This window comes from Xyrauchen texanus, chromosome 27 (genome assembly GCF_025860055.1).
Source record: "Xyrauchen texanus isolate HMW12.3.18 chromosome 27, RBS_HiC_50CHRs, whole genome shotgun sequence".
Classification (NCBI taxonomy): domain Eukaryota; kingdom Metazoa; phylum Chordata; class Actinopteri; order Cypriniformes; family Catostomidae; genus Xyrauchen; species Xyrauchen texanus.
This window is the reverse complement of record NC_068302.1, coordinates 5,460,668-5,488,276: the sequence shown is the minus strand read 5'-3', so window position 1 is coordinate 5,488,276 and position 27,609 is coordinate 5,460,668. Positions and strand designations below refer to the sequence as shown.

General features: G+C 36.8%; 1 protein-coding gene across 1 annotated transcript; it reads left to right on the top strand.

Moving 5' to 3' along the window:
- The first annotated feature begins 13,164 nt into the window (after window positions 1-13,164).
- LOC127620761 (Y-box-binding protein 1-like) lies at window positions 13,165-27,526 on the top strand. The gene is made up of 8 exons (XM_052093987.1): window positions 13,165-13,436; window positions 21,752-21,815; window positions 22,353-22,386; window positions 22,470-22,559; window positions 23,775-24,107; window positions 24,199-24,284; window positions 26,178-26,442; window positions 27,220-27,526. The coding sequence occupies exons 1-7, from the start codon at window positions 13,322-13,324 to the stop codon at window positions 26,404-26,406; spliced, it is 951 nt and encodes a 316-aa protein (XP_051949947.1). The 5' UTR covers window positions 13,165-13,321; the 3' UTR covers window positions 26,407-26,442; window positions 27,220-27,526.
- The last annotated feature ends 83 nt before the right edge of the window (window positions 27,527-27,609 follow it).

The following is a 27,609-nucleotide window of genomic DNA, read 5'->3' as shown; positions in this document are numbered from 1 at the left end:
TCTTTTTTACTTTGGAATAACATGAACTGATCAGTTTCTTCATGTTTTGACCAGGAATGTCTATTAATAAGTAATAGTTTTATTAATAATTACACCAACAGGACATTGCAGCTGTGAATTTCTCTTGATTTTGTTAGATACATATTAGGACTGCACGATTTGGACAAAGTCATATTGCGATTTATTTTGAAAAATATTACGATTATGATGGTAATGTTTTCCACATGTTCAACTGCAAAAAGGCTACTGGGGTTTTCACACTTGAGCCCTCTTAGAAAGAACCAAACTGAGACCTTTTTCAGTTCAACCACAAACAAATGTGATCCAGTGAAACAAAGTCTTCTTCATATCCAAATGTAACCATCCACCGTGTACCTGTTTTTGTCCATTTTGTGACAGGATCTTAGCCCACTAATCATCATCATTAATTTTTAAACACAGTCAACTTGAATATTAGGGATGCTCCAATCAGGATTTTAACATCTGACACCGATCTCCGATTTTCATCTCATCAATCGATGCTGATCATTTAATTTATCAGCAGCTGTCAAAACTGGTTAAATATAAGCTTTCTCAGTAACTTTTGTTACTCCAAGCATGAGAGGGAGTTGTGGAGCACAGAACCCCTCTGAAAACACTGTAACAATGCTCTAACTTAATATAGACTGGACTGAGCAGCGCAAATAAACTTTGAAGGGAGCAGACTATTTATTTAATTAAATTGCATTCTTTGCAATTAAATAATCGCAAAAGGTCATATCGCGGTTTCGATTTCATTTCGATAAATTGTGCTGCCCTAATACATATTATTCCAGATTTCTTGGGGAGACACTCTATAACTATGCAACTAATAACATTTCATGCACATGCTCTAATTTGCTTCTGTTTTGGATCCTGTCAGAGTTTCCAGGACTAATCAATTAGCTAGTTACCATGGGCAGATTTGTCTGGCAAATTAAGCACTACAAAGCACTATCTTTGTTCTAGATACAGTGGCATGAAAAAGTATGTGAACTCTTTGGAATTAGCTGTTTTTCTGCATTAGTTGGTCATAACATTTTATCTAATTTTCATCAAAGTCACAAGTAAAAACAAACACACAAGCAATTATAATCTTTAATGCCTTTACTGAACACAGCCTATTAAACATTCACAGTGCTGTGGACCATAGTGCACAGTGAACCCTAGGATTTAGTAACTGGCCAATCCTCATTTCCCAACAATAACCAAGTGTTTCCTGTAGCTGTGGATTTGACCTGAACAACATTCAGAAGGAATTTTGGAACATTCTTCCTTGCAGAACTGCTTCAGCTCAGCCATATTCTTAGGATGTCTGGTGTAAGCAGCTTTCTTGAGGTAGTTCCACAACATCTCTATTGGGTTAAGGTCTGGGCCCTGACAGGGCCATTCCAAAAGGTGGATTTTGTAAATTTTTTTAAGCCATTTTGTAATGGATTTACTTTAATGTTTAGGGTCAATTTTCTGCGGCATCACTCAACTTCAACTGAGCTTCAGCCACCTTGAAATTATCCTGTAGGATATCTTGATAAACTTTGGTATTAATTTTTCCCTCTGGTTGCAAGCGGTCCAGGCCCCGAAACAGCAAAGCAACCCCAAATCATGATGCTCCCTCCACCGTACTTCACAGTTGGGATGATGTTATGTTGGTATGCAGTGCCCATAATTAAACCATAGTTTCATCAGTCCACAGAACATTTTCCCAGTAGTGTTGTGGAGTTTCAAGGTGGTCTTTGTCAAATTTCAGGCATGCAGCAGTGTTTTTGTTGGAAAGCAGCGGCTGCCTTCATGGTTTTCTGCCATGGACACCATGACTGTTTAATGTTTTCCGTATAGTAGACTCATGAATAGAAATGTTAACTAGTTCCAATAATTCCTCTGTCTGTCACTTTTGAATTATTTTCTACGTCGTTGAGCATTCTACTGTGTGCCCTTTTGAGTTATCTTGGCTGGATGGCCACTTCTAAGAGAGTAGCCACAGTACTAAATCATTTCCATTTATAGAAAATGTGTCTAACTGTGGACAGATTAGTATCTAAGCTCTTCAAGATAACTTTGTAACCATTTCCAGCTTTATGCAAAGCAACAATTCTTGATTGTAGGTATTCTGAAATCTCTTTTTTTTTTTTTTTTTTTTTGTGAGGCATGGTCCATGTAAACAAATGCTTCTTGTGAATGGCAAACTCAAAATGTTTGAGGGCTTTTTATAAGTCAAAGTAGCTCTAACCTACACCTCCAATCTCATTTCATTAATTGATTGCAAGGTTTGCCATCTCCTGACACTAATTAGCTTTTTTGTCTTCAACCTTGGATTCACTTACTTTTTACTTTTGCACTGTTAATGTTTAATGGGATGTGTTCAATAATGACATGAACAAATTTTAATTGTTTGTGTTGTTAGCTAAAGCACATTGTGCTTTGTCTATACTTGTGACTTCAGTGAAGATGAGATCACATTCTGTGAGCAATTAATGCAGAACATTTTTTCTTGCCACTGTAGGCATACCTTTTACCACTCAATATTCAACTCATCAAGCACGTCGTCTTCACTGTTCATTGAATATCCTAAATGGTAAATCACACAGAAACATTAAAATATCACCCAGGCTATTAGACACATCACAAACGTTTGTGTCCAATGAGTATAGCTATAGTATTGCAATTCTAACACAGCAATAGATTCGTTCAGTAGATGCATTTAAACAAACAGGTCTTTTAAGACACCCAGAATGATTTATTTTACTAATGTATTTTTTATAGTAGTTTTTACTAATGTAGTTTTGTAGTTATTTGTTGTCTTTGATGTGTGCAGCATGACTTGGTCACAATAAATGAAAATCCTCACCTGTTGGTTTGCCATCAGGTTTGGTTTTAATGGATTATTGGTTAACTTTTCTTCAGGAAGTGGGCCGAATGAAAATGTAGCTGTTTGCTGACATTGTTCCGAAGACTGCAGAAGTTTCAAGTTTCCAAAGTTCTTTCATGTACAAATGCTAGCAAGTGAAAAGGCATGGTGCGTTTTATTTATTTTTTAACCACCACATACAATTAGAAGAATATGTTGATTTCAATGAATGATCTAGACAGAGATGTAAATTTATTTTTACTTTTTGTACGGGAGAACTCAAATAATTCAGTCTTGGAATTTAAGTGGATTAATTAAAGGCTGTGTTGGTTTATTCACGTTACCTATAATCACACATACAGAATATATTGTTACGGTTGGTGCCGAGCTTCTTGTCCTGCATATTAAGTGACATAAGCAACTGCATAAGGTTCTGCAACCACCGGGGGCCCCCTACCATGGGTTTAGTACAGCAGGGTGACTATTTGCACTAAGATTTCCAATAAGAGCACTACTCAATCTTAGTAACCGTCCTTTTACTTGACTCTTTCACTCATTGATTAAAGTAATCATGGCTGACTGTGAATACTAAATTTCTTCAATGGCATCTGAAATTGAAAACTATTGATTTTAAATGCTGCATCCAAGCCGCTTGGTGTCAGTGAAAGTCCAAGATGACACAAAGACAAAAGTTACTGAGTGCACCTTTAAAATAAAAAAATAGACTTTCGCAATACTGTAGATATTGTTGACTTTTGTATGACAAATTGCTTACTATTTTACTCATTTGTAAGTCTCTTTGGATACAAAATCATGCTTAATGACTAAATGTAAATTAAGGGAAATAAAGTCACAATTGTGAGAAGTAAATTTTTATTCTGAGGCAAAATCCAGCTTCCATATTATAAAAATATTATAGGATGTATCTTAAAGCGGTAGAAGCTTTCTTCTAATTATGTGCAGCATTACACATAACACAGCTCTGACTTTGCTCTCAGAGTTTGACTGTGAAGTAGGTCTGTAAATGTAAATTAGCTCATCACTGTAACAATTACTCTTTACGTGTTTTTAACAATTTACAGTGTGGCAATATGTTATTCAAATCCTTCTGGTAAATGCAATGAGTAAATCCATGTGTTCCCTTTTGTTGTACTCCAATATTGGTTATGGTACAACCCTATGCAACTAAGGTGAACGTGTTGGCAGGGAGGCCCTATTTTTAAAATCTGCTTAGGGTCCCCTAAATGCTAGGGCCAGCCCTGGTTACAGTCCAAATGTTTACTCGGCTCTTTCTTCCTGATCCTGAAATGTTCCTGGTCTTGTTCATTTGCATGTGCATCCTTTTTCAATGCAGGAAGAATGGTGTTCCTGTCGGCACATTTAATCAGTGAGACACTTTAGTCAGTGTTGTGTTAGGTGAAGTGTGTAATTTATTTCTTTATTTGTTTATACTTTTCTCCTAATCCATCTTAATATGCAGAGACAACTATAAGTAGGTCGATTTCCTCGAACAGTGTAAACACTGGCTCTTTTGCACTTTTTGAGAAACATTGGCTCAACCAAATGCAGGACTGCTGGTCAGAGAGGACAAGGGAGGCTCAGCCTCTGCAAAAATGTATTAAAATTAAAAGTTGTTTTAATCCTTTGCCGTCTCCGACCAGCCGCCCTGCATTTGGTTGAGCCAATACTTACTAACATACACAACTCCAATGCCTTAAATGAAAAAATATGTTTTCCTATATATTTGTCTTTCAGGCAGTGTAGACAGGTGAGGTTAATTTACTGTATGAATGCCAGAGGAGGCTGATGGCATAAAGCCTCCTCTCAATAGTAAACTGATCGATCAAAATAGATATTCAAATGGAGCAACATCATCTGGTTCCATTCAAAAAGCTTCCAAAAAAGGGCAATCAGAGGCTAAATGAAATTTGCCTCCTTCCGCTTTCATAGCCAATCATTATCAGAGGTAATTTTTTGTAATTAAGTAGGGGGGCTTTAAGGAAACAAAGGTTGGGAACCACTGACCTAAAACATGAGAGACTGAATCATGTGTGTGTACGTATGTATATATGTATATATATCATTACGTATTATAAATGTATGTAATCAGATATATATATATACATGTGTGTCCTGATTAATTATATTAATTAATTTATATGATAATTATATATATATTATATATATATATATATATATATATATATTAAAAATCGGATAATTACAATGCTTTACATTCCTGTAGCAGAAGAGTTAATCATTGATTAGGCCATACAAAAAGCGGCTTTAGAATACAATATATTGTTTACTACCATGTTACGTTCCTGTATTGTGTGTGTGTGTTCCTTTGTGTTTCTCTCCCCGCTCTCTCGGTTACTTTCGCTTTGCAGGTACCCGCGATTGGCCAAGTGACCTGTCAATCATCGTTAGTGCTGACGTCATCCCTTCTCGCTGTCGCCAATGGGAATGCCACCGGGGGTAATAAGAGGGCACGTCGATGTTTCCATGGGGGTTCTGTTCGCTGAGACTCAGACCACGCAGCTTTCTGTTTGCGTTTTTGTATACCCTGTTAAGACTGTGGTTCCCGTTCGATCTGTGTGATGTTGAATTAATGTATGAGTGAATTCTTCCTGTGTTCAATTCTCTGGTTTTTTTTATGTAGCTTGTTATACAGCGGACCGCTGAATGTTACTAGTGCGGAGAGAGAGATAGACAGGTAAGCATGTCACGTGACATACACTGCAACACGCAGGGGTTTTCGTTTTGTCTACATACACTAGGTTAGGGGCGAGTGCCACTCCCTGTATTTTTGTTTTCTGATAATTAGTGGAGATTAGGTAGGGCGTCTTGGACGCTGAAGATTATTTGTTTTCTTCTTTATTTTCTTAGTGAGAATTAGAGGTTATTTAACAGCTAGACTTCGTTTGGTTTTGTTACTTTCTTTTCTTTGGCGCCGTTCACGTCTATCTTTTCTCTTTGTGATGTCCAACTTATCCTTACAGAAATTCTGTATCTTATATATATCTATCTATTAATCTATGCTTGTCATAGATTGGTTCACTTCACTTCACTTTTGCCATTGACCTTATTATACTGAATAAAGGTGTTGGCTTTTTGCACAGTGAGTTGGATTCTTGGGTCTTTTGTACAAACCATGCCTTATATATATACCTCTTTATTGTCGCATCTAAATGTTGGACTCCCGAACCCCTAGACTAGTTCGGGGGTCGTAACATACCATATTATTGATCATAAGTCAATCATTGGTACACAGTTCACAGCAATCCATTTCACAAGTGAATTTCTCAATCAGTTTGAGATTTATTATGAGGGCTTGTTTAAGGGCCCGTCAATATACACCTGCGTCAGACATCTCGGGTGTGCTGCGTCATAAACCTAAAATGTTTAGGACACTGTGTCAAGTTAAATATAGTTTAATACTCAATCTTTAAACACTTCTTGAGATCCCTTAGATCGCATGTGCGTTCCTTCGAGTGTTTTGAACGCAAGAACGTAACGCATGTTTGTGTTGTTCTGTCTACTGAAGTTTTTTCTTCACTGTATAAACTGCGTGTTGCTCATACAGCTGAAACTTCACTTACTGCCCTCTGGAGTAATCGGGTGGTACTACAAGCTTACATTTCTCAGGAATCTTCCTTATTATGGTCCGTGGGCATGCACGTTATTTTGGGTAAAATTAATCACACTGAGTTAAATCGACAACGCTCCGGGAGAGGACATCATCTGCAAGTGTACGAGAGAGTAATTGCCAGCAAAAAACATCATAATATTCCAACAGATTTTGACTTCAGATATCACAAAACAAGAAGTTACCAAACATAACAAAATCAATAATAAAAATGGTGTAATTTAATTTGCAAACTGAAACCATGCAAGCTCATTAATTATTCAAGCCCAGTGCATGCTGGGAACACCAGTTTTGAAAGTCAAGTAAACGTATTTTATATACCTGTGAGATTTACTCACATTAGCGATTAGTTTGAATGAAGTACAAATGTAGAATTTACTTAACTGTTTCAAGTTCATGCTTAAACTAACTTATTCAATGTAGAAAGTACTTTATGATTGGTTTGGAAACACCCGCTGATTACAACACTTGAGATTTCATACTTTCATTGGATAGTTGAAAAATGGTCATCCTGGTTTGAAAAGTTCCACAGATTGGGGAATGGCCATTATTCCGTAGAGACCTGTATATACTTACCTCAAGTTATATGGTTTGATGAAAAGAGGTGCGTGCTCTTTTCTATATGAGGGCATACAAGTTTCTCCTGGAGAGTAACAAAATGGGCAAAATAATGTGGCACTAAAATGTATGCTTTGGTCTCATAGAATGTGCTCAAAGTTTTGTTGTTTTTGACTCAATGATCAAACTATATGTATGTCAGGTTCAATGCAGGTTCAACACTCTGGGCCCGTATTCACAAAGATCTTTTATCATACCACTATGAGTTCTCCAAAGAGTTCCTTGCTAGGAGTTTTTGCTTGGCACCCATTCACAAAACTGCTAAGAGCAAGGAAATCTTAAGATAAGAGTAAGGCAGAGTTGACCTTGTTGCTATAGATGATGTCACATTTTATTAGAGTGCTCTTTTAAATGCCAGTGATTGGAAGGCAGGGAACTGCTATTTGTCAGCTAAGACAGACAATGATATATACATGCAAAAAGTTGATTAGATATAGTTGTATATATAGTTTGATAGATAATTCTGCTGGTGGATGACAGAAATTCCCAATTCATCCGTGCTGCACAATTTTATTTTGATATAGCTAGGGAGTGCAGAATTGTCAAAACCTTTGTCTCCGGTGGGTTGTCTTATCGCGGCCCATTCAGCACATTTTGTGGCCGATCCACCGGCCCGCTGGGTTCTTCCAATGGCCATTCCTCCCCTGATCGCCCCCAAAGTGCGTCGGCCCACTGGGAAAATGCCCGGTATGCCAGATTACCAATCCAGCCCTGACTGTATGTGCAATTGGTTTGATTTGGTGTTTTTGGAGAAAATACGATTGCGAACATGGACATGCCATCCATGGTTGCTGGACTACTGTGTGTTCTGTTATTTCCTTCTTCCTAATGTATTAACAATTTCTACATGTGCAAATAAATTACTAAAATGTGATGACTAAACTGCTATCTACTGTACCAATATAATTTTTTGGATTCTTTTTTACAAAGTTAAAGTTTAGTGTGAAACTGAGTAAATATAGTGCTAAATAAGAGTTTATATATTTTTTTTTTTTGCAATTTTATGTTTATTTTATTTACTATATTAAATTGTGTGATATATCGGCATTGTGTCATCCTATTGGCCACCCTGCTCTCTGGAAATCGGCATCGGCCATTACAAAAACCCATATTGGTCGATCACTACAATCATAACCTTAAAACTCAATAACATTTATTTAAATGCTTGAGTTACCAATGTACTTTTCATTTTCAATGAACATTCTGAGTTTCAAGCAGCTTGCAAATGAATTGTTTGAATGTGTGTTCTGTTCTATTGTCAGGGTAATAAAGGACTTCATAATCCAGGGTGGTGATTTTGTCAATGTAAGTTTTGCATTGTGATCCAGATAATTGTGTTCCATTTATTTTCCAGGTGTATGGATTTGACATGTTTCAGAAGATATTTTGCCTGTTTGCTTACTTCCATCTGTTCAAATACAGTAGATAAAATTCTACATTTATGATGTTGTCATTGTTTTGCTGTGACCTTATTTTTGCAATAAATTATTTGGTATTAATGTCTTCATAATAGAGCTGGGCACTATAGATAAAAATGGCTTGTTTTTGCTCTAAGGTTTTTTTTTCAGACATTGTGTCTAATTACATTGAAAATGATTAATGCAAGAAGTAAAATACAATTAAAGGAATAGTTAAGCAAAAAAATGTACATTTTGTCATAATGTACTTAACCTCATGTTGTTCCAAAACCATTTGACTTTCTTATGTGGAACACAAATTCTTTTTAAGAAATCACAGTCCATCTTTTCAATACAATAACAGTGAGTAGTGACTCACTTTAAATCTTAAAAAAGATCCCCAAGTTATCATAAAAGTTGTCCATGTGACTCGTGCGACTCGTCCCAAGTCTTCTGAAGGCATGCGATTTTGGTGAGAAACAACCTGAAATTGAAGTCATTTTTCAGTGAAAATCATATAAAATAAGCTTGCTTACAGTGGCATGCTTGTTCACGTGTATGGACTACTTTTATGGTACTGAAAGATACATAAAGTGTGTCTTTCTGATAGGTTTAGTGTATTTGCCTCTGTAAAATGACTAGTTTATAAAGGAAATTACATATAATAAAATGCTCTTATTTTTGCAGACCTTTGGAGGCTTGTTTGTTATCATACGCCAACAAACAACTGGAAGGACACATGTAAAATGTAATAATGGTTAAGAGCTCTTTTACAGTTGTGCCCAAACATATTGGCACCCTTGGTAAATATGGGCAAAGAAGGCTGTGCAATTGCAAACACACATTTATAAAAAAAAAAAATCTAATTATAATATATATAAAATATGTTTATTTATTTATCATTATTATTATTATATTTAAATATTTGTGTGGCACAATTATTGGCACCCTTTTATTCAATACTTTGTGCAACATTTCTTTGCAAAGATAACATCACGAGTCTTCTACTATAATGCCAAATGAGGTTGGAGAACACCTGGCAAGGGATCTGAGACTATTCCTCCTAACAGAATCTCTACAGATCCTTCAAAGGTCCACACTGGTGGACTCTCCTCTTCAGTTCACCCCACAGGTTTTCTATGGGGTTCAGGTCAGGGGACTGGGATGGCCATGGCAGAACCTTGATTTTGTGGTCGGTGAACCATTTTTGTGTTGATTTTGGTGTGTGTTTTGGATCATTGTCCATCTACGAAGATCCATCCATGGCCCGTTTAAAGCTTTCTGGAAGAGGCAGTCAGGTTTTGATTTTTTTTATCTGTTGGTATTTGATAGAGTCCATGATGACATGTATCCGAACAAGATGTCCAGGACCTGTGGCATAATAATAGCCCCACAACGTTAAAAATCTGCCAGCAGGTACTTTTACAAATGGCTACCTCTCTGTGTGCGCCAAACACATTTCTGGTGTTTGCTGCCAAAAAGCTCTATTTTTATTTCATCTGATAATAGCTCCTGGTCCCATTTGATGTTCCAGTAATATCTGGCAAACTGAAGATGCTTGAGTTTGTTGTTGGATGAGAGCAGAGGCTTTTAGCTTGAAACCTTCCAAAATAACTTGTTGTGATGTAGGTGACATCTTATTATAGTTTTGGAGAATGTTTGACCACTCTAACCATCATCCTCACTGTACGTGGAGACAATATAGACAAGCGTCCTCTTCCAGGTAACATATCCAGTTGATTGAAACTTCTTAATTGTTTGCCCTGATGGTGGAAGTGGGCATTTTAAATGCTTTTAGCTATTTTTTTGTAGCTTCTCATTTTGTGAAGCTCGACAAAATGTTGCTGTACATAATAACTTTATTCTTTGGTCTTCTTCTTTGTGACTGATGACTAAGGGAATTTGGCTTACCTCATATTTATACCCCTGTGAAACAGGAAGTCATGGATGAACAATTGCATGTTCCTAGTCACACAGGTGTACTAAACATTTAAAATTTAAATGGGAATATACTTCAGAAAAATATGTAATTATGAGATTCCCCCCTCCCCCAATAAGTTTTCTTCAATTAAAGTTATATTTTTGTGAATATTTTGAATGAAAGATCACAAGAATAAACAGACATATTTTTCACAGCCCTCATTGCTCATATTTACCAAGGATGCCAATATTTTTGGCCACAACTGTACATATGACTCAACAATGCAAACTACCTTTTCTAAACAGTTGAAACTATTTTTTATGTGATTTCTACTTTGATAAGCTAAAGGCCAAAAGTTTAATATATAATTGCGTTAGTTCAATTATAAAGTACATCATTTCCTTTATCAGACTAAATATTGTGTTTGTTTTATTACTTCTTTTAAGATGTCTCTACTAAGGTCAAGACACTAGTGGATGTGAAGAGCATTTTACATGTAGATTTTGAATCATTTGGTATTATCTGTGCGTTACTTATTTTTAGTAGAGCGTGTTCTTAAAAGTATCCAGATCATTACAATCACTCTGGCCTCCTTCCACATTATTCTATTCTTATTTATTTATTGTTAGATAGTTGAATTGGATTTTTTTTTTTCCCCAGGCTTCTTAGCCTATTTTATTTAAAGGACTGTGGAGAGAGACATGAAAGTTAAAGTTCTCAGAAAGTGACCTTGGCAAAAAAAAAATGTATGAATGTGCTAAAAGAAAAGAATAACTTACTGTACTTCAGTTTTAAGAAGACACACTGAATAGATCTGCACAATTCCTGTTTTTAAAGTGTCTAGTGCAAACACACACTTTATTGAGTGATTGCCTTGTAAGAGACCTTGCTGAAACCCTACCCTGAGACCCTGAGTGTGATATTTGGTGCTATTTTCCTGCCCTCTCAGGGTGATGGGACTGGTATCTGCAGTATCTACAGAGGACCATTTGCGGATGAGAACTTCTGAATAAACACAACGGCCCAGGACTCTTGTCAATGGTAAAGCACACACTTTTGATTTGATTTGATTTAAGAGTACAATTAATGTGAGAAAAAAAACGTTTTGATGACTATTCTTATATCTATTTAAATTTCTTGCACTGAACATACCAACAGGGCCCAACAACAAGCTCACGCTGCCAATTGTTATCAGCCAGTGTGGATAAATGTGGTTTATTTTTTAATTTATAGCAAAAGAAAGGCCTCTGACCAACATGACTAACTAGTTTATGTTGTATATTGTAAATTACAATTAAATCACTGGTTAGAACTTGTCACTGTTTCAAAGCTGATTTCATCAATGGCTCCTCTTCCTCTGGTGATAATTGCAAATGACTTCGAACTCAAAAACAAAAGACAAACTTGAAAACTTCATCTTGAATTCAAGACAGAAACATGTGTTCTTTGTACATTTTGAACCACAAGGCTTTTGTTTTTTTATCACCCTTTTGAAATGGCCTTAAAGGCTGTTGAATTGTATTTTCTTAAATACATTTTGACCCATGTTTTTTTTAAAGTGTTGAAAGTGTTTTTTTCATCATTAAAACTCAAGACATAATTTATATCACTTGTAAATTAATTACATCATCTGAGTTTTTTGGTTTATATGATGTTAAACCAGCATCCTAAAAGGCACCCTACTCTGTTAATTCCCTGAGTGTACTTCCTTTGTCTTATAGCTCCTTGCCCTAACCCACATCCTAAACCCAGAAACCCCTTCCCCCATCTCGTGGACTGTCACACGGACACAAAAGGGCTCTTTCAGCTGAAGTGCAGGAAGAGATTTGGGCTCTGTGGTAGGCTTGTGGGGTCAACGTTAAAGCCTGTCTTTGTGTGGGACAACGGGGCTGGAGCATTCACAAAAATATCACACTTCAACCAGGTCTCCTGGACAGTGCCAGAAACATATTTACATGACAAAAGGAAAGGGGGTAGTTTGGGCCTGCCTCGCAACTAACCATGGCCTGTTGAGTGCTTCCTGTTATAGTGCTGTGGGTGAAGTTAATGTGATGGGATTTCTCAGAAAACACATCCACACTAAAACCATGTATATATATTAAGGTTCCTGATCTGTGCATTAAAGGACAACAGTGATTAAAGCTATCCATGCTTCTTGTTGGTGTTTGATAGAATGACTCATGTTTTCTTATACTGTATGTTTGAGATAGTAATACAGTTTGGTATTAACAATCACCTATGGCAATATATATTATAGAGAAAACAACGAGAACTTAATAGTAGAAAGTCTTTGATCACAATATTCAACAACCGAATTATTATTAATAATAATTGAACCTATTTTAAGAAATGTATCACTGTATGAATATACATTTGTATGTTCAATGTTTACATGTTAGTGAAGGATTTTTCCTAAACATTTAGGTATATAAAAAAGGTAGAAAAGATACATGATTTTTCATGTATCGACCAATATTTGCCTCCTGTCTGGATTACATTTACGCAAGCATGGAAGGTTTAATGGCATCTTGTATTTTGGGTGGGGCTAATTCTTTAAGAACCAATCACGGGCAGATTTAAAGTTATTTCCAAATGATTGACAGCAGATATAACCAATGCACTTCAGTGAAATGAGTGACGTTCACTATTCGCAAAACAATCGACGAATGGAATTAAGGAGTGGGTGGAGAGATGTGACAGAATATCATCCGGCATCTTTTCACAGTCCGTCCAGTTCGATCGGCAACGGGAGCGGAAAAAGGAAAGCGGAGAGCCCGAAGGCAGCAGCCCCCACCACCGCCGGCCCAGGTTACCATCTAGAACCGGGAAACACACTAGAGAGCCACCGCCGGCTTTACCAACAAGAAAGCAACATGAGCAGCGAAGCCGAGACGCAGCAGCCTGCCGCCGACGCGGAGAGCCCGTCCAGCCCATCAAGCCCATCCAGCCCGGCAGCCTCAGCTACCGCGGGGGATAAGAAGGTCATTGGTAAGCCCGTCAGCCAAACCTCAGCCTGTAGGACTGCGAGAGTCGTTTAATGAAATAAATATCTCGTTTACCGGATTTTTTGACGCACCATTGTTTGAAGAGTTTTTATAAATTTGCATAATAACGATTTTTTTTTTGTCAGGGACAGCGCGTGGCCTGTTCGCGACCGTGTTGTGTCGTTTATTTAGCATGCATTTAATGACCGTGATGCGACCGCATTGGTGTATTAATATAACGTTTATGTTACGTGTTTAAGGATTTATGACGGTTAAACTTGAGACGTTGAATGGACTCTGCCGGTTTAAATTCTGGCTCGCGTGCCGCGTTTCATCACATCCGCGTGCGCATTAAAAACCCGCCATGACGCGTGTTCCAGCGCGCGGCCTGTTCTAGTTAAAGCCCGACACCGCGATTCTGATTATAAGAAGCCGCATGAAACGGAATTCGTTTTTTATTATTACTACTACTAAATATCAGTAAATCTTTGATCATTTATAGAATCTTGTGTAATTTGTTAGTAAAACATTTTAACGTAAAGTGTAATTTTGTTCGTGAACGATTCCTACACACTCGCTCTGTTGATATTCAACGTATAAGGCCCAATGCATGTATTTATGGATTGATCAGGCCGTCGATGTTGTGACCATGAGCTTGGCTTTGATCATGACATGAGCCTGATCATCTTTCGATAGTCATGTGAAATACACATTCTTGGGGTTATACGAGTCCAATAGTCAAATTCTGTTGATTTGAAAACGAATCGGTGATTTACTGCGGTTGGGTTTAGCAGGCTCTCCAAGATAAGCCAGCCTAAGTTCTCTCCCTTTGTTCACGTGGAGCGTTTGACGCGGCGTGTTTACGTGTCATCGTCTCCATTTAACGCCATCTACACTTTCTTTCAGCGACGAGCTCACCAGAAAGACAATTTATTTTACACACTTTAGACGATCGATACTTCTACAATCACATTCGATTTATATACTTCAGTATCCCCCGTATAAAATGTCCGCCATGGCTTTTGGATGATGGATGCGTCTTTTGTCTGAGCTGCTGCTAATTGAAACTATTGAGCGTTTAACCGGAAACCTCGATCACAGGTTAAACGCGATCTCAAATGAAATATATAAATGGAGTATGTTTCTTGTGTCCTGTACAGATTATGGTGAATCTGTAATGTTTGGCTTTGATCCAGCCACATGGGTTGGGCTAGTGTGCTAACTACAGTTAGCCTCTCAACAGCATCTCTTCCTACGTCGATACTTATTACGAATATTATATAATACGATAAAAATATATATAATACGAAATTATTAATGATATGGCCAGCATATATGTGTGTGTGTGTATGTTTATATGTGTATGTATGCACATACGAGAGAGAGACTGACTGATATGGGGCTTTTGAGACCAATACCTATTTTAGAGGGGGGAAAGTCACCAATTGCGATATAGTTACATTGAGCTGGAATCAAAACAGACATTTTCTATGTGGATTTTGCACAAATATGATTATGCAAAGGTACTCTGATGGCTGCTTAAATATTTCTCAAAGAATAATTGGCGTTATTATTATTATTATTATTATACATTGTCAATAAAGTCTAGAAATGATGAACACTGAGAAAATAAAGAATATATAAAAATACAATAAATAGCTAAATGAACATCAGTAGTACTGTTTAGTATCAGTCAAATGTTGACCATTTTAATACTGCCAGTCAATTAGGGGCCGGTAGTAAAACAAGAAGCATTTACACCTGCCAAGTTGAGGGAAAAGCAGCGGTGTTACACCATATTCTGCTACACAAGTTTAGGGGAAACTTTCAACGGTGGAAAACCAGACTTATTAAATTTGGCAAATGCAACGACTGGAATTGTTCGGTTGAAGGGAGTAAAGAACTGAATCATGACCAAAACGGTTATCTATAAGCTCATTGTCAGGGAGAGTAAAAGATAGACATCGCTTATTTAATTTCTAGCGTTGCGTTTCACCAATTAGGTAACATCGTAGCTTGAACTCAACAGACACAAACCACCACCGCACCGTTGTCTGCTGAGCTTCAAAAAGATGCTCTGATGTTTACCTTTCAATCTGCTACATTACTTGCAGCACTGACAAACTATAGCTGGCAAACAGATGTGATAAACATGAGTGACATGGTTGTCAGGGACCGGGTTAACATTATATGTGTATATGTTTAATTTTCCCAGTATGTATTTCACACTAGTTAGCACCTTACCGTGAAGATGTCACTTAACCTCTTCCCAATCCTGTAAAATGAGCCTAAAACGCCTAATCAAGGCATACCCAAAGTAAATTTAAAGCTGTTCTTGAACCGTTTGGAGTACATGCATGGTTTTGGTCACATTTGAAAGGGGACACTCTGAAGTTTTTTCCCCAGCAGTCAGAATTACTGTATGTGCTACTGATTTTGAGTAATAGAAGTTTGAACACAATGAAATAGAAGTTTGTTTTTCCGCCTGAAATTTTGTTTTGCATACAGATGCCTGCAGATGACTATAACTTGTAGCCATTAGCTTGAGAACACAATGGAATCACAGCATGAAGCCTTACCTAGTCCAAGTTCAAATGTTATAACAATACCATAAAAAAATGAATATTTTACACATGTTTTTCTAAGGGTACACCCAGGCGTTTTACAAAAGTGCCTTTTGGATACTCCAAAAGGACCCTTTGGTAACCTAGGACAAAAAGGCTACTACTTTTGAACGCTTCAACGTACAGTCATAATTTTGGGCTCTAATGAAAGATGACACTTAGAGCTATCATATTCCATATCCAGATCCACTATTAGTTTTGCTGACACAGAGTAACTGATGCATAAACACATTAGAGTGCCTTTTCCCTTCTTGAAACTAAATGTTGTGCATATAAAAGAGTCAAAACTAGTGCTATGGTGGACAATTTGTTTATATAAAAAATACACAACAAACTATTTACATGAATTTTTACACAAAGTATTTACAAACCATTATAAAATTGTACATGTTTCTAGCAACATGCCAGTCATTGTAGCAGTCACATTTGGGGACAAAGGCACATCACAGGAAGAGTACTTCACTGGTGTCTTTGCATGACACTGCCTGCACTTGAGACGACCAGCGGTGCAAGATTTGGTGATGTGCAACGGCCTGTGATGTGCTCTTCGTGGAGCAGGAGATACGGGTCTGGCTGTGGAGTGAGACCCCAACTCTGCCAGCTCCTCAGCAAGGGTCTCTCTGAAAGCCCTCCTCTCTTGATGAGGTGCTGTCCTGCTGCTCCACTTTATGTGGCCGCTTGCTGAGTGGGGGAGAATTATCCGGCTCCCAATCGCTATCTGATTCAGTGAGAATAAATAAATGTAATTTACAAAGCTAGACACAACTTTTCCATCTCTTCTGTATTCTATATATATATATATATATATAGTTTTTCTTTTCGACTGTGTAAATATGTATTATTGTATGTATATTTACTGTAAATACTGTATACTTTGCCAATGTACTATGGAACAAATAGATGGGCCTACACCTCCCCCCATGAATTCAGCATTGTAACAAATAGATGGGCCTACCCCTCCCCCACCTCCCCGCATTGTAACAAATAGACTCTCAAACACAACATATATTCTTATTTTCAACTTATATAAATAAATCAATAAATATATGTATTTCGCGTCCATATATATATATATATATAAATATTTACAGTAAATATACAAAACATCTATATAGCATGTCAATAGATCTGAAACAAACAATGAACTAAAACCTCACACACGCACAAACAAATACAAAAAACACGCACAAACGGTTCAAACACTCACTGAGGAAACACACGACAAAGGGTAATTACAAGATGTGTATTCATTATTCAAATTAAAGCTTATTTATGCGGAATATACAGTAATATATGTTATAAAACACAAGAAAACACTTACTTGTCCAGAGCAATGTCTCATCTCTCCATAAACATTTCCTCTGCCTCTGAATTATCCGTATTGTTTTCAGAAATTTCATCTCCAAACTCATCATTTCCACAGTAAATGCCTTCTTATATCACATCCTGGGGTGAAAATCCTGTTTTTCGAGTCCGTTTCACCATATTTAAATCGCCAAATGTGTAAACCGTTCCAAAACAGCTCTCCAATATTTTTACGCACAGACGCACAAAACACTCCGTAATGGCAAGGCAATTTTGCGCACACACATTACAGAACCGTGCTCTAATCTTCCCACTAAAGCCGCATATCATTGTTTTCAGAATTTCATTGGCTATACGATGCGTCAGTCATTTCCACTCTTCGATGTAATTGGTTTGATCAGTAAACAAAGGAAAGTGGGTATGCCCTTACATTCGACACAGACTGTGGTTGGGTATTGAAGGCTTTGGACAGGACATGGAAGCTCCTATTGGGTCAAATGAGGTGTCAATCGAAAGGTCAGAGTGCGTGCTTCCATTTTGATACCGGATATAGGAAATGTTTACATCTGAACTGAAGTTATTACCGATAATATGTGAAAGATAAGGTACAGCTGCCAGGTGCTTTGAAATGATGCAACAAGAGTCTGTGGATATTTATTGATGTAATAATGTGATTTGGACTAAACATTTTACTTGATTTGATCGTTTGGACATTTGACAATGAAACGACACCGTTTTTGTCGGGAAGTTATGGATCAGTGGAATACTATGAGGCTTCATAGGTGAGTTGCCTAAATTTTGTTATTGGTTGTTTATATGTTGGTGGTCTGACAAAGATATAGATTGTACCTGCTGTTGTGATTGTATCTTAAAATGGTTTATATCAATAGAAAATCAAGAAATGTAGCTTTCCAAAGATATGTGGCATGTGTACCAATGTACACACAGCAGTTTTGTTTATCGCATACTTTTATTTTGTACATTTAAGGGCCCGTCCGCGGGCTGTCTCAGTCCATAAAGTTAATTCCGTACTGTCAGAAGAACCACTGTTAGCTCAGCTCCGTAAACAATAGAGTTGGCGTGTGCTCTGTTGGACAAACTGTTATGACACCAAATCTAAATCACCCCAAGCATTGTTTTCTGCATTACATGTTCTGAAGAATTTTGTATTTTTTTTTTTCATGTCTGTGCATATCGGAGAACATATACGCCGATACGATATAACTGTGCAAGGCTAATATCGGTAAATCGGTATGTGTATATATAATATGTATATGTACACACATACATGCACTTATCAGCCACAACATTAACCACCTGCTTAATATTGTGTAGGCCAAATATTGTGTGTTTTGCTGCCAAAAGTGCATCAACACGCATCTCCGAATAGCATTCTGGGATAATATCCTTACCTTAGACTGTGTCAGTTCGAACCAGTCTGGCCATTCTCTGTTGACTTCATGAACTAGGCATTTCTGTCCACAGAACAGCAGCTCACTGAATTATTTATTTATTTTTTATTTAAATTCTAGAGACCTTTGTACGTGAATATCAGCAGTTACAGAAATTCTCAAACAAGCCCATCTGACAACAACAATCATGTGGCATCAGTGTAGAGTATAAAATCATGCTGATATGGGTTAGGTGCTTGAGAATGAGTGGCTCAGATAACCACTCTGTACAATTGATGTGAGAAGAATAGCATCTCAGAATGCCATTCTGAGATGCGGGTTGTCGCCGTTTTGGTGGCACCTATGCAATATTAGGCTGGTGGTTTTAATGTGGCTGAAAGGTGTATATATTAAAGCTTACTGGTCTTTTTTTTTTCTAATACCAGTGCTCATTTGTTTAGTTACTAGTAAATATCCCAAAAGTGATTCAGTTTTATTAGTACTTAAACCAGTTGTTACTTGTTACGGTCTTTTTACTTTTAAAATGTAATGACTAGTAAGAATGGCCACTGTTTAGTTAAATTGAAAATCTTATTAATTAAAAAATAATTACTAGTAGCAGTTGGGATAGGCGCTTTTTTTTTTTTCTAATACTTGTAATTTTTTGGAATAAGTGAGTAGTTACTAATAAAATTAAAAGATACTTCTCACTATTGGGATACATAAGCTACTATTTGGAAGTATATCTCTGAACCACAAATCCCTATAGAATTCAATGGCAGAGAGTTTTAATTGAATGGTAGTATTTAAGTACTAGTGACTGTTCTCTACATTAGTCTACAAAAATATCAAATTTATAATTTCACATGTTATTCAGAAAAGGAAGTTGTGTAAGTCTGCTTTTTCAGGGCTCCAGACTGCGACTAAATTGGTCGCAAATGTGATCAAAAATAATTGATCGTGGCAATTTAAAATCTAGTCGGGTTGTGCATTCATATGAGGTTTCATCAGAGATCATCTTGAGTTATTCAAAAAAGAACTGAGGGTTTGAACTCATGAGCTCAGGTTAGCTGTTTGAATCGTATTCACTTTCTCAGCGAACTGGGAGCGCAGACATTTCAAAATAATTCTCATGTGTATTTCAGGTGTCTTTATAATTAAAAGTCCTGTATTGTGTAACCACTTTTTTTCTTATGGAAATTATTGATTGGGATTGGAGTTTTGCAGCTGAGATTATTCAGTTTGCACTTTTGGAGTCTCTGTGTCTGGACAATCCAGTACCGTAAAGAGAACCTAAGGCAATATTTTAAAAGGATCCCCAAGGCCACCACCATTGTGTCCTTGAGCAAGGCACTTAACTCCAGGTAGCTCTGGGTGAATTGTCCCTGTAATAAATGCTCTGAAAGTCACTTTGGATAAAAGCGTCTGCCAAATGTAAATGTAAAACTATTTTAATTGTATTCAATTAAAAAAAAAAGCTATTGACAATTGATGGATTTGTACACAACTATTACACAGGTGCAAACATTAATTGGTGCTCGAAGACAGCACACTAATATATGCATACTAAATGTAGATTCTGAAGAGCAGTACTAAATAAAAAAAATTGGACCCACTTTATATTAGGTGGCCTTAACTACTTTGTTCTTATCAATTTGATACAATGTGCATGTGTACATCTTGCATTGTAATTACATTTGTAGTTACACTGTTAACTTTATCCTAAAACCTAACCATAACCCTACTCTTACCTCAAGCTCAGTTGCTGCAAATGTGAGAATTTTGCCACGTAGTTGCACAGTAAACACATAGTCTTGTATGTATTTAATGTTAGTACATAGGCCACCTAATATAAAGTTTGACCAAAAATTATTTTATCTCTTAAAATGTGCTCTGTCGAAATTCAGAGATTTTTTTTTTTTTTTTACACTTACTGGTCTTATCCGCTTCCGTGTTTGCTTCACATTTTCTTTCCACCAATAAAAGCTGATCCTCATCTATTGGTCATGAATCCAACAGACACTAACTACAAAGTAGAATTCAATGAGTATCAAAATATTACAAGTATTGTCTCCCTTTCAAAAAAAGCACAGACGTCATATACAGCTTTTTACTGTGAGATTTGGTGGGCGATTTAGAGGAAAAACATTCTAATTCAGCGCTGCTCACTGCAGGCAAATGAGTAAAGGAAAATTAATTTGTGATTTATTAGGGTTTTGTTTTTAATACTTGACTAGCCTGTGCAGAACGAGTACACTTATTACTCATGCACATCTCTAGGAACCATTGGAAATACTATTTGAAAAAAATAATTTGTAATAATTACTAATAAAATGCATGTATGTACTAGTAATTTATAAAAAGTTACACGTTAGCTTTGAGTAAATGTGAAAAGAGCTAAAAATCTTAGCAATTATACATTAATGCAATTATTCTTTTTTTTATAAATCAGGTGATATCAAATAATTTAATAATAACTATTAATTTGGTGTGTGTGTATATGTGTATATACACACACTTATTTCTGTGTTTATTTTAAGATGTAATATGACTGAGATATGTTCCATAACAGGCTTCATGAAAAGAATGTTTCCCATGTAACATTGTGCATCTTTGCATTCCTCATTCACTCCCTAAAACTCTATCCTATTTGCCTTTGTTTCATTTTATGATCAATATTTCAGTCAACATATCACAAATAGGAGGTTAATAATGTGGACTTATGTTAGCAATCCGGGCCTTTCATGGTGATGGACGTTCTTCTGATAAGAGCAGCTGTCCTGACATCACAAACTATTTAAAGCACCACAGTTGGGAGGTTATAAATAAATGGCATGAAATTAACTCGCCATGGATGGCTTTTAAATGCCTTTGTTTTTGAATGGAATGGATGTATCAAACTTGCAGTCACAGAAATTACTTCATTGTGTTTCTTTTTTTAAGCAATGTTGAATACAAGAAAAAAACTTCAACTTTGTTTTTTTTTTCCATCTTTAAAGCAACAAAAGTCCTGGGAACAGTGAAATGGTTCAATGTTCGGAATGGCTATGGTTTTATCAACAGGTAAATATAATATTCAGCCTCTAAAGACTCTTGCTAATATAATATGTGGGTCAGGGAACATCTCAATCCTATTACAGCCTTTATATCCTTACAAAGCCAGACCTGACTTACACTAGCATGCTATCATTTATTTATTCACATATTTATAGACCCAATGAAAAGAACCAAAGTTAGTTGAGACTTTTCGTTCATGTCTGTTAACATAGTCCATTCATAGGCTACTGGACTCCTAAAAGTTTTTAAACTGCATAAATATGTTTTTAAATGTCTCTTTCTGGTAAATGGTTTCTGGTTTTATCAAACACTTTTGGGGTGCATCAAACTTTTTGTCCAATAAAATGCCCTAGAATGAGAATGTCCCAACCTCTAATACCTCCTGCCACCAACTAGCAATAGAAAGTAGTTAATCATTTCAATAGGAAATGAGTCCATGCAGGAACTGCTTTTTTCAGACATTTGCAGCCTTTAAATGGTTATTCAAAACTGTGTACTACTTTTTGTCAATATATTGAAATGTTTTTCTCTGAACTTTTGCAGGAATGACACCAAGGAAGACGTCTTTGTACACCAGGTAATTTTTTTGCTCTTGTCAAGTTAAGATATTTTATTCAGTTATCTGCTTGGTCTTTTTAAAAACAAAATGTTTGTGTCTAGACCGCCATAAAGAAGAACAACCCAAGGAAATATCTTCGTAGCGTTGGGGATGGAGAGACTGTGGAGTTTGATGTAGTAGAGGGGGAGAAGGTGAGCTTTAATCTTTATTGTTTAGAGTTCCACTAATAAAATCATCCTCCTTTTTCAAGGCATTGGATGTCTTTGTGTTTATTAGCAAACACCGTAATAACCATTAGGGTTGGGGAAACATCTTTCGGTTGTGTTGTTTATTAGCGAGCACTGTAGTAATCGTTAGGTTTGGGGAAAACTTATTTCAGTTGTGTTGTACATGACATCAAACATTTAGCGCGATCAGTGAAGGCTACTTCTCAAATGTTTTATTATCTTTCTAATGAATCAGTCAGTAAGACTCCAACTCAAAATAGAGAATGATATTCTTAGGTCCATGTAACTTGGCATAGAAACACTTCACACAGGTGTACAGATGTAAGTGTGTTGCTAGCGCATTGCCAACGTGGGGTCCTATTTTACATATTAAAAATTTTGTCTTGTGCTGGTCTGTCAGTAACAGACCTCTGGGGGGTGGGGGCGACAGAGTTGCCTTCTGACTACATGGCACAGATATTTTATGTATTTTTCAGGTAAGTTGCTATAAACATATTGACAGACTAACTTGCTTCACAATATTCTCCTCGAACAGTTGCTCTGCCATGACTGTTGTTGACCTGAAATTAAAAACAGACCACAGACAATTAACACTAATGCCTGCTTTAGTGCTCAAATTCGCATTAAGTTTTGAATTGTGGTCTAACACCTATCTGAACACCACAATGTGCAAATTTGAGCTTGCATGGCTAGAAGCGTCCAGCAGTGCGTTATTTTAATTGTAATTACTGACTGATTATACATTTCCAACGTGTAGTTCGAGATGCCTAGAGAACAAAAATTGTTCTAAAGCTATTTTTAATATTACATTAAAATGTAACCAAATCCTATGTGGTTTGAAATGGTTAATGTTTTCACACATTCGCTTAATATGAAGTTTAAAAGTAGTATTATTGTTTAGTGTTTATTAGAACCACTTACTGGAGCAGTTGGTGCTTCCTCAAGTACTTAAAGGATTGTTAATGTTATCGCTAAGTGGAATTGGAATCATAATCCTTAAATTCCTTAACATTATCATCTCTAGTGTCTGTGTATGATGGAGATATTGATTTAAATATCTTATATCTGCCCAGATTTGAGTGGCTTATTTGGAGTGATTTATAGACAGTTCCCATTATGTAGACCAAATTTGTGTATTGAATAAAAAATTTGATAAACGCTTTCTCTCTGTCCTTTTAGGGTGCTGAGGCTGCCAACGTTACAGGCCCAGGTGGCGTGCCTGTGCAGGGAAGCAAGTACGCAGCTGACAGGAACCGATACAGGCGGTACCCCCGCAGAAGAGGCCCACCTCGCGACTTCCAGGATAACTACCAGAGTGACGGGGAGGGTGAGGTGCGGGAGGGTGAGGTGCGTGAGAAGAGGGAAGGTGGAGAGCCTGCCCCTGAGGGTGAGATACAGCAGAATAGACCCAGCTACCCCGGCAGACGACGCTACCCACCATACTTTGTGAGGAGGCGCTATGGCAGACGTCCCCCCTATACCAACGCACCCCAGAGAGGTGAAATGACTGAGGTGGGTAAACGAATGACCCCAGAACACCAGTCTCTTAAGTGTTTCTTTAACATAAATATTTGAGTTCAAAGCTCACTGTTTTTGACTTTAGGTTGGTGAAGGTGATGAGAACCAGGGTGGTCCAGACCAGGGAAACAAACCAATGAGGCAGAACTACTACAGAGGCTTCAGACCAAGGTTTGCATGTTGTGTTCACAAATGTGAGACCACAACAGTGACATGAATAGGGTTATAATTGGGATTGGGTGATATGGGTCAATGACACCAGGTTGTTTTAGTTGATAAAATCTTAAAAAATTTAACTTTTAAATGCGTGGTCTCGAGTTTGTGAAAATGTTATCTTTGTGTCCAAATTTTGTTTGGATACAAAGCTGGTGATGACCATTTTCTGATATCATGAGATATCATAATTTCTAAATATTCATATTTAATGAAAAAATAAGATTAACTTAAAGCAGTATTGAAGGTCCAAAGGCTTTTTTTATAGATTTTTTATTTTGTCAATGACAAAATTGCTACCTACATTTTGGTTACACCACTTGACTTTGATTTTGGGGGGGAAAAAGATTTTCAAATATTATTCAAATTTCACTGACTTTGAACTGTTTGGTTAAAACCATGTTTATCATAGAGGTGTATTTAAGTTTTTGATTTGTGTGAAACATTTTTTTTTAAAATTGTTTAATAGATCTGTAAAATTGGTGTCACGTCATTGACCCATATATAAATATACAAACTTTCTTTTAATATATAATCTATGTAGTTATAAAAATTGTTTGCCTGTGTCTCTGTGTGTTAGTCAGAGTTTCCACAAAGAAAATTTGGTGCTGGCCAACATGTTCAGGAATGATACATTTGCCGGTCAATTTGGAAAATAATTTCGTCATTGAATTTCGGTGTATATTTTGCACTGCGATGGACTATGCATAATAATGCAATAGACTTTAATTTTGAATGGAAAAGCAGCTATAAAGAACAAATGTTTATCATTCATTTGACTTGTCATTTTTATGGTTGTCATGGAGTTAGCATCTAGTTTAACTCTTTCCCCGCCAAACACGGAATTTTCCGTGTTTTATGAAAAAACGCTTCCCTGCCAAACACGGAATTTTCCGGGTTTCCGTGTTTTAGGTGTTATACGGTAAGGAAGACCCCTCTGCATGTTTTGAAAGAGTACGCAACTCTTTGATCAAAGAAACAGACTGCGATCGTCTCAAACATGAAGAAGTGGAGTATTGAGAAGCTCAAAATATCAGACATAAACATGCCTTTTTATCAGCTTTTTGTCTGAAATGTTGTTTTTTGACAAAACCTACCTCTGTTCAAGTCGCAATAAAAAAAGAACAAATGAAGATCAAATAAAATCGTTTTTTTTGCCTAAAAACAGAGGCTCAGATCTTTATTGTGATATATAGCATCTTCATATATTCATGGAAGAAAATATTCTGCCGGCCATTAAAGTTAAGCGAAAATCGTCAAAAACCCTGGCGGTGGCTGGCAACTTTTTTTTAAAAACGCTGGCGGGGAAAGAGTTAAATAAAAAAAATAATAATAAATTCAACAGGGCAAAGCAAAAAAAATAAAAAATAACCTGCAATATGTCACATCTTTCTGTTTACAAAGAAATCTCTCAAATTACAAATCATTGGGTTATGTTAAGTAATTTCTCTCCTTGGCTAATTTCCATGGCTCTATTTTTATGACTGTCCTCTGATTTTTCATGGTGCAGAAGTATTTTGCTGCTGAGTGAATTTAAATGTGTCCAGTATTTTAATACAAAAGGCTGTTTTAATGTAAGCTGATTCTGAATTGAGAAGCATTTCTCAATGTTTAGAATTTATTAAATTGTTTTTTTTTTTTTTTTTAGCCCAGCCCTAGCTGAAATTATTGATCGATTCTGGTCCCTTACATTTTCTCAAAAGCCTGAGGGTTCTTTTTATTGCAGATCTTTTCCATTTATCTTGTGCAGTACTTTAATTTATTGGATCTTTGAAGCTTTGTGGTTAATTCGAAGTGGATTAGTTATTTTGTGTACATAAAGTTCCTAGCATCACTCTTTGTGTCCCACAGGGGTCCCCCCCGTCCCCGGCCAGCGCGGGAAGTGGAGGAGGATAAGGAGAACCAGGACGAGGGTGAGCAGAGCCAGGAGCCCCGTCAGCGCCGCTACCGCCGCAACTTTAACTACCGCCGCAGACGGCCCCAGACGATCAAGCCTCAGGACGGCAAGGACAGCAAGGCACCCGATGCATCAGCTGACAAATCGGCTGCTCCCGAAGCCGAACAGGGCGGTGCAGATTAACTGCCATCGCCTTGACCATCTAGACCATCCGGCCGGGTGGGTACTCGTCGGCTTTCTCCACTTCAGTGCTGTTTACATGTCAAAACTGATGTGTATTAACAGGGTTGCCATTAAATCTCGAAGCTAGTAAAAAGAAAAGTTTCGCTTTAAGCCCTTTTTCATAGACCAGAACATTCAATATTCCATTAAAGTTGCCTTAAAACCACCTGATAACGAAAACCTTAAGTCTTTGGACAATTTTTTTTTTTCCCCCTTACAAAATATTTATTTCTCACAACCTTGATTAAGACTACAAAATTTTGTAGTCTTAATCAAGGTTGTTAGAAATAAATATTTTTTGCATTGTTCCAATTTTCATGTCCATTCATTATATCTCCATTGTGCATGGTAAAGGGAGTGTGTAAAGTTAAATTGATGTGGGAGGAACAAATGCAGAAGAGAAAGTATTTATGCATTGCCTTTTAATTTATGCAGATTAAAAAAAGGTAAAGAGCAAAATCTCAATAGTACTGAAATTAAACGTTTCTGTAGGATTATGATCCAGATATATCCCTTTTTAACTGCACTCTGTTTTGATTAATGTGTGGCAGTAGAAAGAGAGTGGATGAACTTTGGGGAATGGTGTTTCAGCTTCAGTTTGCAATTTCATTGATGGAAGGCTAGATGATAATGCAGTGGCTTTGATTTCACAGACTGTCTACGGTCTTCTGGCATACAGTGTCTGTGCTACTGGCATATTGAGCAAAGTGTATGTTTTAAAGGTTTTAGAAATGCTTTAAAATGCTAACATTTTTTTCTTTTTTTTGTTTGCAGTTTTGTCAAGAAGAAACATCCAAGATCTGAGCAATAAGGAATGACTTTGATCATCTAAGCTTGCAAAAATGCATTTCGACCAGATTGCCTGCAGACTCTATGCAGACCTGTTTTATTTCCATTATTTTTGACAGCTGATAGTTTTGGAGAAACGGCAAATGTTTTTCTAAATCGGTCTTAAGTTTTTACACCAAATGATTTTTAAAAGTAATTTGATATCTGGTCAATTTGACATTTTTAAATAACTTTTTATGTATTCAAAACATGAATTTTAACAAGGCAAGCTCAAATAAAACCTGAAACAGTTCCTCTCTTGTACGTGTGGTGTTTGATGTTAACTAACAATTCTTGAGGTCTGCTTACATTGCACTTTATTTACATCGATTTAAA

Coding starts and splice junctions, on each gene's coding strand:
- LOC127620761 (XM_052093987.1), top strand. CDS start 13,322: ATGAGCAGCGAAGCCGAGACGCAGCAGCCTGCCGCCGACGCGGAGAGC. Junction 13,437..21,751: donor GGGGGATAAGAAGGTCATTG/GTAAGCCCGTCA, acceptor CCATCTTTAAAG/CAACAAAAGTCCTGGGAACA. Junction 24,285..26,177: donor TACAGAGGCTTCAGACCAAG/GTTTGCATGTTG, acceptor TGTGTCCCACAG/GGGTCCCCCCCGTCCCCGGC.